The following is an 11,815-nucleotide window of genomic DNA, read 5'->3' on the forward strand; positions in this document are numbered from 1 at the left end:
CCTCCTTTGAGCCACCATAGTTACACTCTTCATACTTCTCATGACATGATCATACGTAACTGCAATTATTGGTCTCTCCTTTTAAACTCTGAGCTCCTGTAGAGAATGCCTGGTATAGTAAGAATAATGGTAGTGATCATCATAATAACGTTACCATTTATTAAGCACTTATTGTGCACCAGGCATTAGGCTAAGCGCTCTTACATGCATTACCTCCTTGAGACCTCACAATGACTGCGAGGTAGGTGGAGCTAGGATTATTGCTATTTTACACACCAAACATCAAGCTCAGAGAAGTAACTTCCCCAAGATCACACAGCCAGAGGGAGGTGGAGCTGGTATTTAAATACAGGTTTGCTACGTTCCCCAAACCTTTCTTCTATATCAGGCAGCCTCACCAAGAGTCTCCTGATTCCTGCTAGGCATTGAAGTCTCTATCAAACAGTATCATTTCCCAACAAATCTTTCTTTTGAGTTTACTGACAGCACCAAGAGTGCTCAGCATAATTACTTTCTTTGTCTCTCAGACAGTTGATACCTTCTCCACCTAATTACCTGCTTTGTTGACACCTCAAAATCTTTAATTACTCTAGGCTCATAAGCACCTCACCAGCTCCAGTTCTGGGAGCTCTCCTTAGGCTGGTGCTGAAAGAAAGATCAGAGAATGAGCATTTTCTAGCCATAGGGTCAGGGGAATTGGGTTTGGAGAAGGATGGAGTGAGGGAAGCATTTCACAGCTCTCCCAGAACCGCTTTTACAACATTACTACCAGAAGTTGGTATGCAGTAGATTTCAAACAGGACAGGCATCTCCATATCAAGCTGCACATAGAAAAACAAGCAGATCCCCCCCAGAAAATATTCCTGAATGGCCCCATTTTGTATTATTCATGTTTGATGGGGAGCACTGTGCTTGCCTAATGGAGCTTATGCTGCTCTAATGCCTTCCAAGCAGCCTCATATGAGAAATCCAAATTAAAACAATACATTGCATTTGGGGGAACACATTTATGGGGGGTGTCAGGCCAGTCACGGCTTCCAGCTCAGCCCCCGGGGGACCAGCCTAGACTGCTGCAAAGAGGTCAGGGGGTGGATAGAGAGGGACAGTTGAACTGTGGTGAGTCACTTCACCACTTTTCAGGGGGGAAAGCGAGAAGCACGATTTAAATTGCTACTGTTATTATTGTGCCCTTTCAGCTGGCACAAATGAGCCTGGTGTGCGGCGGAAAAGCAGCTGGAACATCCATAAAGCTTCCCCCAAGCTGGGCCTGGGTCAGCACCCCATCCTGGGTGGGCAGGAAAAGCATTGCCTAAACTAATATGTAACCAGAAAGTCTCCTTTTGAAAAAGAAAAGGGGGGGTGGAATAGAGAGGCCAATCTAAGTCACTCAAGGCCCATACGAGGAGTTCATGCAAACTCTGGTGTCTCCCAGCATCTAGTCTCAGGCATTTGGCTTTCCTGCTGCTGTGGGCCAGTCTGACACCTCCTCTGAATATACCGGCTTCACGTGCACGTCTCAAAGTCACTCCTGTGAGGCCTCTCCCTCTTTTAAGGTTCTCTTCCTTCCTCGCATCCCAACACACACACACACAAACACACACACACACTACTTGGAGCTTAAAATCCTCACTATACGTCTCTCTCTCTTTGGAGTTCGTAACATGAGGATTATATGGGGAATTGTAAAGGTGGAAAATGCTTTAATAAGCCCCATTACTCTCAAATGTAAACAACCTGTAGGGGCAAGGCACAAGTGTGAATTTTATTGAGGAGGGGGGGGGGGTCTTGGTTTCCCCGTGAGAGTAAAGCCCTTTACAGATGAGAATCTTTGTCTTTTCCATGGGGGCAGAGGAGCTTTGGAGTGCGACAGGGTTGAGTTTATATCCCAGCTCCATCGCTTACTTGTTGTGTGATCTTGGGAAGGTTACTTCATCTCTCTGAATCTGTTTTTTCATCTGTAAATTGGAGATATTAACACCTGCCTTAGAAATGCTCAGATGACTGAAAGGGGTAGACTATGGAAAGCGCCAGCCAAATGCCTAACATGCACAGTAAACGTTCAAGAAAAGGTTAATTCCCTCTCTCGCTGTACTCCCCCCCATCATATACCCCAGAGTGTCTCAACCACTTTGTTCAGAGACTGAAGCCGCCTGACTGAGCTGCCAATTTTCCTCATTACTGATGTGTCTGACACTCTTGAAATAGTCCCTCTTCTTTTAGGACAATGTTTTGATCAGCCTAATGCAGCCCGGGAAGAACTGGACCCTTAGTCCAATTCTCACTCTGCAGTTTCTCCTGGCAGTGTTAATGAGACCAAGGTTTCAGTAGCAATACTCCATGTAGGAAAGTTTCAAACTACCTGCCCAGTGTCTAGACTCCCCCCCCCCCCCATCCCAGTTATGGCCTGAACTCCTCAACCCTCACTGCAGACCCAGTCCCCACTCTGTCTCCTAAATATGTGCCATGGTACTCAAGGGAATGACAGCATGACTCTTTCCTGGCTAAACTGCCCTCCAGGACTCCTGTTTTGTTTATCCACCACTACCCCAGAAATTAAAAAGCATTTCAAAGGCCACCCTTTCTCTAGCAGCCACCAAGGTTGGGAAGTAGATGGGGTGATAAGGAGAGATATGATGGGTATTTTTCTGAGATATACTTTGCAGCACACAAAATACAGTTCCAGTTAGTTGTTTATCTGTTCTCAGTTAAAGGAAAGTAAAATCTACCCTTTGCGGAAAATGGTAAAGGGAGAGAAGACCCCAATCTGTGCCCTTTCCTCCCTGGTTCTGTTGCCTCCCTCTAGAGACAAAAGCAAGTCACTACAAGCTAAAGCGGCATTTAAGCAGGAAGTGGTAGGGGAAGATTTAAAAAGTTGAATGTAGGGGATCGATATAATCCCAGAGAAGGATAAAGGGGCTACGGAGTAGAGAAGTATTGAGATTTGAGGCCGGAAAAAGCTCTGAGAGGCTGGGCTCCGGGCGTTCCCAGTCTCTGGAAGCTGCCTTCACCTTCTCCCTTCCCCTCACCCCTCTTATCCATCCTGCATGCTACCCCTCACTGACCCCCAGACTCCAGCATGCAACATTATCTCTTCGTGAGTCCCTCTGAGGATTTAGGAATTTAGAAAAACTTCTGGTGTAGGCAGTGCCTACCTATCTCTGCCTCTGAGGAGGCCCTGTAACCTCTGCGTGGAGGAGGGGAAGGGGAGGGGTAGCAATGAAGGGTCAGCCATATGGTACATCTGGTGAAGCAGGGGTTTAGAATAGGCCCCAGCCATTTAAGAAGCTTCCCTGAGTGCAGGGACCTACCGGTGGCTGGGTATTGGGTGCCCATCCCGAGGAAGCCGCGTGGTTTCTCAAGAGATGTATCTGAGATGTGACAGTAGCTGCCAAGGCTCATCAAACATGCCATCTACCTACTTCTGCTGATACATGCGAGAACAAATGATACTGCCAGAAGGAAACAGAAAGCATTTCCTAGTGACTCAGAGCCGCAGCGATGAGGACACAGGTGGTATTTGCACTGCATCTTCCAGTTGAAATGTGCACGTCTTCACAGAAAGGGATCTATAAGTAATCAAATAGATCAAAGACCAGAATTTGGACTCTGGGCAAGGGAACAGCATCAACATCATACTGACCACCCAGCAAGTGTCTGCTGTGTATCAGCACAGGGCTGGGAACTTTGCAAGTGTTCTCTCTTTTAATCTCACTCAAGCTTTGAACTCACACCAAACGGGGTCCGAATCCTTGCTCAGCCACTGTGCGGCAGTGGACAAGTTACTTAACTTCTCTGAGCTTTCGTGGTTTTTTTTTTTTTTTTTGGTTCGTTTTTGAGCTTTTGTCTTCAAAATAATGATAATAATACTTACCTCAGAGAGTTGTAATGAATGTTAAATGAGATCATTTATGTAAAATGACTGGTCTGTAGTAAATATTTGGAGAAGGAACAAAGCACATCTTTTGATACCTGAGCCATAGAGGGTATTTAGTGTAATTGATATTACCATATGAATATGATTATTCTTATTTATAACCTGGAAATGTAGGCATTATTATATCATTTGAAGAGAGGTTAAATAACTTGCTCACAGCAACACTACAAAAGCAGGCCTGGGACTCAAACCAGTTTTGCTTCTTCCCACCCACTTTTAGAGGACACTTCATGGTCAGTAGGGAGACCACGTTTGGCTGACCTGATCTAGATCAGGTCATTACATTCAAACTAAAATTTGAAGGAAAAAAAAAGCCCTTAGATTAAACACTGCATAGTGGGATTCTAGGTCATAATCTGGACTATTTGCATATCATAGGCCCTGTATTAACCTTTCTAAAACATTTTTATATTACAAGAGTAATGTAAAAACAAACTTGATAAAGGTTTTAAGAAACAGAAATAACTATTATGGCACCCACTTAATAGAATCTCATACTTTACCTTGTTGCTGAATTTCCTTCCAGTCTTTCAAAAATGCATACTTGACACAATTGTAATCATACTATTTCCCAAATTGCTACATAGTCTTCATGAACACCATCTCTATGGCTGTAGACTAGTCTAACAAGTGGTACGTCATAGAGTCTGTTTAACTGTTCCGCTAGTGTGGGATGTTTAGGTTATCTTAGTAGATAAGTGTGAAGAAAGGAACAACGTTGCTTTCACCGTTGCCATACTCCCCCTCAGGGACCTGATGTCCTACTCTATCAACACCCAGAACGCTTTTTGTCATTTGATATTTAAGCTTAATGAATGTCAACTCTACTGCTGGAGCCTGAGGTACTTTTTGCAAGAGTATTATTTTCAGCCAGTCTTCATCACACAGATTCTGTATTTTAGCCTCATGGTGGGTAAAGTGTGGGCTAACCCAAGAACCTAAGCTCTGAAAAATAATCCTGTTACAGCTCAACCAGGCCTGGTCTTAGCAAATTGGTTGGGTCCTGTCTCCAAGAAAAGATCAAATTTGTATGTAAAGTGGGCCCCAGGGTCCCTTCAGCTTTAGAGTTTTGGCCGCTTTACAGAAGTCCAACTGTCTGAGGCTAAATCCAATGCCAAAAACGAACTGGAAGAGAGAATTTCAAGTGGGTCAATTGTGCTGTCCCTTTCCCTGGGAAAGAAGGCCTTTCTGGGCCACCATTCTTCCCAGATCTCAGTGATGCCTCGGCCAGATGTCTTCATATGGTTGTCCGTTGTCCACTGCTACCCTCAAAAGATTACTCTGACATACCAACTATCTCCTGGGAAAGCGGGGGTTGGTGGGTTAAAGAACATTTAGAGTACTTCCCCCACTCTTTCCATTCAGTGGCCAGCTACTCCCCCCCACTTCTGACTCCAGAGGATTTCTGGAAGACATCCGAAGGGAGGCACCCAGGGCAATTATAACCCTACGGAGTACCAACAGTCACACTTCGTGCTGCATGGCATTTGTCAGGAGGAATGCAATGAATGGGTTCTTACCTGGTCAAAAAACTGTAGCCAGAGACTGATTGCGAATTGCAGAGTGATGTCGTGTGACTTAAATGAGATTATACACATACAAGACTGAGGCTAGCGCCCAGCATCTGGGAAGCGTGTCACAGATCCCGGCTGCTCTTGGGTGAGTAATAGAGCTGCTGTAGGCAGTGGTGTGCCAATGGCATATATGGGGGGACAGGTCCTACCAGACTGGAAATTCAGTAGCGAATCTAAAATCTTGCACTTGGGGTCAAACACCAACTAAATACAGAATGGAGCCTCTGAAAAGAACTTGGGTTTACTTTTTTTTTTTTTTTAAAGGAAGCTTCAGTCGAAAGTACTTCCAATATAAATAAACTACTTGTGTGAACTGTGTGGCATGTACGTGGGATTTGTGTGTAGGATGTGCCTGCGTGGTGTGGGCATATTGTACCGTGTGTGAAAAGCACGCGATGCGTGTGAGGCATGTGTGTTTGTGCATTCGTGATTTGTATGTGGGCATGTGTGGGTGTGGGAATGTGTACGTACGTGTGTATTTATGGCTACGTATCTGTATACCATGAGTGTAATGTACGCTTCCAAAAGAGGGAAAGTCAGCCATCCAGGACTATATTTACGGGGGCACAGCTGGAAATCCTCTTTTGGCTAGGTCACTAAGCATTCACAACTTGGAGTGTGTTCAAAGAAGAGCAGCTAGTTGCGGGTAGGAGCCTTGCGGCCATGTCACATGTTAAACAGATGAAGGAACTGGGGGGGGGCTGGGCCTGGATAAGAACAGGGGTGAGTGGGGGTGGGGGAATGGGGAGGGCTGGTGCTATTCCCTTGGAAGGATCATGAAGGTCAGTGCTGGGGCCAGAAGGACATAGATTTGGGTTCGGTTTAAGGAAAAGCCTTCAAATTCTAATAGACAAGGGTGTCATTAGATGGGGATGGGCTTCCTTGTGTGATATTAACCCCCTCCCAATGGGGTTATTCATAAAGGAACCATCTTATCCTTGATCTCACTGGAGTCACAGGACAACCTTGTAGGCCAGGTAAGCGTGGAATGGTTCCCCCTACCCCTTTTTGAGGATGAGGTGCCTGAGCCATAAGGCCTTAAAAGGCATTTATATAAAACTCCCTCCCCCCCCTTTTTTTTTGATTTACCAGGATCACATAAGCCTGAAAGAACGTACAGAACAAAAAGTTAAACTTTCTGTGTGTATGCAGATCTCTTTCCTTCTCAGAGATCTTGTGGCTTGCCAGAGATTGTACTTGAATTTGCTAAGCAAGCTGTAGCCCCTTAGCAATACCTTGGACTCCTGGGATGGTTCTCAGCAGGGTGCTGAGGCTGACAAGAACTAAAAACAAGTTTTTGCTGAAATAAGTTGCTGAGGCCCACCTTCTCCCTGCCTTTCCTCTCCCCGCCTATGAGGGGGCAGAGGAAAGAGGAGACAGCCCAGGTTTGGTCTATGGCTGGTGACCAATGACGCACTCTCACCAATATAGATTTTGGAGGTGGAGACTATGGAAAAACAGGTGGCAGTGGGGGCAGGTGGCAGCCTGGAAGGGGTGGGGCCTACCAAGGGGGAGTGAAGGACAGTGTGGGTGGGGGTCCTGGGAAATCTCAAAAAGAAAAAAAATCAGTCTCCTGAAACTTTAAGGAGGAGTAAAAATAATCGGTTTCCAAAATGTGCTTCATAGAAGCAGTTCCACAAAAGGGGTGAAATGCCACCCATATTTTGATCTGTGCTGTGATCTTTGCACACCTATGGCCTCAACTCCACAGGGAAAGAGGAACCGAGCATTGATTTCAAGCACCCAAGGAAAGACCCAGACTAAAGACCCCAGGTCTCCGCCCCTGGGCAGTCTGGGGCAGTGGGCAGTTGGCAGGGCTTCAGCAGAATCAGATTTGCTGCCAACTCCTTGTATGACCTTGGACAGGCCTTTGCCATCTCTGGGCTTCAATGTCGCCATCTCTTAAATGAAGGGGTTGAATTCGACGACTCTAAGGGCCCCACGGTGATATTCCGTAGTTAAGATTGGGATGCGAGGGACAAGCTTCGGGCAAAAGGACACCCCCCCCCCAATCTTCAGAGTCCCTGGGCCCTGGCCGTCCTGCCAGGGACGTTCCCCCTCGGGACTTTAGGGCCCTTGGGCAGCGGGAGGGCGCGTCGGGGCCCAGGGCTCCGCCGTCTCCCAGCGCGGCCAAGCCAGCGACTCCGCCCCCGCGCTCTCCCCGCGTCCTGCCGGGCCATTAGCGCGATTGCTCGCCGTTCCCGGCAAAGCTGGTGATTTATGCGGGGCCTCGACGGGGCAGTCCCTGGAGCCAGGAACAATTAGCTAAAAGCCAGCGGGAAGGGAGGCGAGGCGGCGGCGCGCCAAGCCCCAGGGCGCCCTGCCGGGGCTGCAGCCGCCGGCCGCCCCGGGCCGAGCACCCCAGCCCCCCGACTTGGTGGGCCCCACTCACCACGGCGGGGGCGGGGCTCAAAGGCCGAGGCGAAAAGGCAGTCCAGGATCCACGCCATGACCCGCGCCGAGTGCCCGCCGCCTCGCAGCTGGCTTCCGCGCTGTCCCCGCACAGGGCCGCCCTAAGTAGCCCCCGGTGACCACGCCCTGAGCCGCACCCTGCACCCAGCTCGGAGTGTCTTGGTCACCGGACACCTCGGGCTTGTCACGAAGGGGGCAGGGCCTCAGGGGAGCCCCCCCCCCTCCCGCGGGAGGAGAGGCCGCGGATCCCGCAGCCCCTTCCCGCAGCCCCTTCCCCCACCCGGAGGGAGGCCAGGATGCAGCTCCTGTCCCAGGGAGCTCACTCTGAGGGCGGGACCCTGCCCCTACCCCGGGGAGCCCCGAGTCTGAGGGGAGACGCCACCTCAGCCCCGGTGAGCCCCGAATCTGAGTGGGAGGGGAGGTCTCTGCCCCCAGGAGCCCTTGATCGGGTGCATAAAAGCGGGCCTGCCCCCAGGAGCTGGAATTTGCAGGCGAGATGATGCACCTGTCCCAGGGAGCCTCAGATCTGAGGGGGGGCTGTATCCCAGCCCTACAAACCCCCACGTTTGCGGGGACACATCGTCTCAGTCCTCGGGAGACCCAGTCTAGGGGCGAAGCGGTGTCTGCCTCAGGAGCCATGAATCAGAAGGGGAGGGACTGCCTCAGCCCTGGGGAACCTTCTGTTCTAGGCGAGGCATCACCTCAGCCCTGGGTAACTCCAAATCTGATTTTAAGTCACTGTTCCATTCTACAGAACCAAGAATGTGAGTAGGAGAAAAGAGCTTTGCCCCCCAAGGAGCCCCAAAGGTGAGAGTATTTTACTGCCCCTGTCCTGCGGTTCCCTCCGGGAAGAGGGAGATTCTATGCTTCCTGGGAACCTTCGTTTTTGGGGAGTTGATCTCCAAGAGAGGTGAAAGAACGCAGTGTCAAGTATGTATAAGAATGGGGTGCTCCCAGTTGCCACTGACTTCCAGATTCTGCCGCCTGTACTTTTTGCTCAGGGCACTGCCACAGGAGGGGCACCAACATTTATTTTGAGAAAGAATTTGATATTTCAATGGGGAGGTGGTACTGTGTTGGATTTTATTGCACTTCTTCTGTGACTTTGTATTTTTAAATTTTAAATACGTATGGGGGCAAGTACCATAATGGGTTCAGGGTTTAGGGCATCTGGTAGTAGTAGACCAGCCATGCGCTGCTTAAGTCCAGAGGCCCAAATTAATTTCTCCCCCAATCCTCCATTGGTAGTTGTAGGGACGTGACTCTGTGCCTTGTTTTTCTCCACTGGGAAAATGGGGCTCTGTCGATCAAAATTCTAGTGAGGAGGTAGCAAGAAATATGAAAAATGCTCTTCCAACAGCTCGATTGCAGGCCTGAGGAGTGGAAACTGCAATCACGGGTCCTCTGGGGAGAGCAGTTATTACATTTGCTTTGTTAACCACAGATATTAGCATTAATGCAACAGAAGGGGTGCATAACAGGGAAGAATCACCTGTACTTTGTCATGCAATTTTTAGCAAAGTTGAGCTCTAGTCAGAGTTGAAAGGGCTTCCTTCCACTCATTTGCCTGCCTTTCTGGGAAACATGGTACCTCTCTGCCTTTGCACCAATTTTAAAATCATTTCCAATTTTCTCTGTTTTCTAAAAGCAATCAAAGACAACAAACATTCACCAGACCTGTTCTTTTACCAATTTCTGCTGTACAAATACCCAGTCATCCAAGCCAAACAAGTCTGACATCTAGAAATGTCCGGTTTCAGGCCTTGGATATTGAAATCTCGGCCTTACCTCTTCCCATGAGCTTATCCACCACCAGCTTTTGTCATGGCGTCAATGGGTTTCTTTTTTTTTTTTTTCCCCTAGCTGAATGAGCTTTTTTTTTTGGCTCCCTCCTGGGGAGGCTGCCTGCCCAGTCCCATCGAATGGGCCTCAGTAACTGAAGTTTCTCTGCTTCCAGAATAGCTCTACCAGAGGCACAAACTCATGACAACTATCCTCCTTTGTTGCCTCTTTCTGCAAGAGATGTGATGCGGTAAAGGGACAAAGCTAAGGATGCCCATAGACCTAGACTGGAAGCCCAATTCTGCTATGTACTAATGATGTAATCTCAGAAAAATTATTTAGGAAGCCTTTCTGAGGCTTGGTTTTCCTCATCTGTAAAATGGAGATATTCATAGTTGTGAACAAGCTCCAGACAAACCAAGGCCAACTCTTTGGGAAAAAAAGAGGGAGAAATATAAGTTCAGAAATCTCAAGAAAATGTACTTAACAGTTGAATTAGAAATTCTCCCCCCCCTTTTCTTTGACCCACCTCCTCTGCCACTTAATTACTTAGTGTTCAGTTTCCTCTGAAAATCTTTACCCTTAACTAAATGTCACATAAAAGGGGAATGCATCCATTCATTCGACAAATATTTATCAAATGTTCTCTGTATGCAAGATATTGAGCTATGTATATAATGTTGGTTCACTCAGTGAATGATTGCACAATTATTTTCAAGTGTATAATTTGAAAGCCTATACGATAACCTGAAAATACACTTGTGATTATTTTAAATGATAAATAATCAAAATGCAAAATGTGTGCACATTATTATATAAGCAGTACAAAGAAATAATAAGCCTATACATAGGGGAAAAAAAGCTAACAGGAAACACACCAGAATCTTAATATTGATCGTATTTAAACAATGCAATTATGGGCAATTTTAACTGTTTTATTATTTCCATATTTTAGTATTTTCCAAACTTTCTTTAATAAACATATATTATTTCTGGAGTTAAAAAATACTACTTATAGAAAAGAAAATCTGTAACCTTATCTCTGCTGAAGAAAGGATAGGGGAGTGACTGGTGCCTTTCGGCTGGGGTCGTGCTATTGGTGCAGGGCACTGGGGCTGGCTTTGGTGACCCAGAAAAAGCTGGAGGTTGGTCTGTGAGTAAAATGCAGGACTTCTTTCCTGTGCGGAGGCACATAACCAGTTATGACCCCTTGTTCCCAAGAATGCAGAGGCCCTTAGCACCCACCTCACACTGTCGGAAGCCGGCTAGCCTGAACTTGCAACCTCTCACCGTAAGGTGTGTGCTCACAAGGGGCATGCTGGGTATATTTGCCCTCACCCTGACATCCTAGAGCTGGACAGCTTGTTGCCTCTGCAGGATCTTTCGTCGCAATTCCAATTAAGAGTCAAGCACCCTGCTCCTTACTTAGGTCACTGTCTACCATGAGGTCTTTAGCAGGAAGAAAACATATTTTAACTGAGAAGAAGGCAGGATGATGAAATCAAGCTAGGGGCTTGTCGACTGTGAGAAGGAAGGCTTCAGACCTTCCTATCTTTTTTCCCTGAAGCTCAAAAGTACTTGTCACCCAGGCAAACAGTTGCTAATTGAGATTTCAAGAATGAAAGCTTGTCATGAATCGGGGTTTCACAAAATATGGCCCATCACACCGGATGTGTCAGAATCACTTTGGATGTGCTATGATAATGCCGATTCCCTGCCCCCACTCGAGACCTACTGAATGAGAATTTCTGGGCATGGAGACCTGAAAACAGCATTTTTAGCAACCTCCCCACAGGGGCTTTTATATTCAATAAAGTTAAAGAAACTCTAGTATAGTGGAAAGATCTCTTTCCCTGAGAACCCTTGAACACCATGTTTCCCCATTGCACTCCAGCTACAAGGAGTACTAGGGCAGCCATTTGGAGAACTTGATCCCTTGAACCCCACTCTACTTCCTTTTGGGGTGTGGGTAAATAAGTAGCAGAAAAAATGGAACAAACCTCAAAACTCGATGGGGTCTAGTGGTATTCAAAATGAGCATACTCATAAAAGTCATCCATTTGGATTTAGTGAGAACCCTGGTGTAAGTCTATATAGCATTTTTCATTTTTTT

At 47.2% G+C, this 11,815-nt stretch overlaps 1 protein-coding gene across 4 annotated transcripts in view; it reads right to left on the reverse strand.

Annotated features, from left to right (window-relative positions):
- Positions 1–11,815, reverse strand: part of ARHGAP36 (Rho GTPase activating protein 36) — a 119,844-nt gene that overhangs the window by 23,171 nt on the left and 84,858 nt on the right. Inside the window, exon 1 of one of the 4 annotated variants that reach the window (XM_031037020.2) lies at positions 7,901–8,042. The exons of 2 other annotated variants lie outside the window; for them this stretch is intronic. In XM_031037020.2, coding sequence (XP_030892880.1) covers positions 7,901–7,958 — 58 coding nt within the window. In that variant the 5' untranslated portion in view covers positions 7,959–8,042. Of the gene's footprint in view, positions 1–7,900; positions 8,043–11,815 lie in introns of those variants that run through there. One more of the 4 variants, XM_006741547.3, reaches the window with a different exon arrangement.

This window comes from Leptonychotes weddellii, chromosome X (genome assembly GCF_054177405.1).
Source record: "Leptonychotes weddellii isolate Sample4059 chromosome X, ASM5417740v2, whole genome shotgun sequence".
Lineage (NCBI taxonomy): Eukaryota > Metazoa > Chordata > Mammalia > Carnivora > Phocidae > Leptonychotes > Leptonychotes weddellii.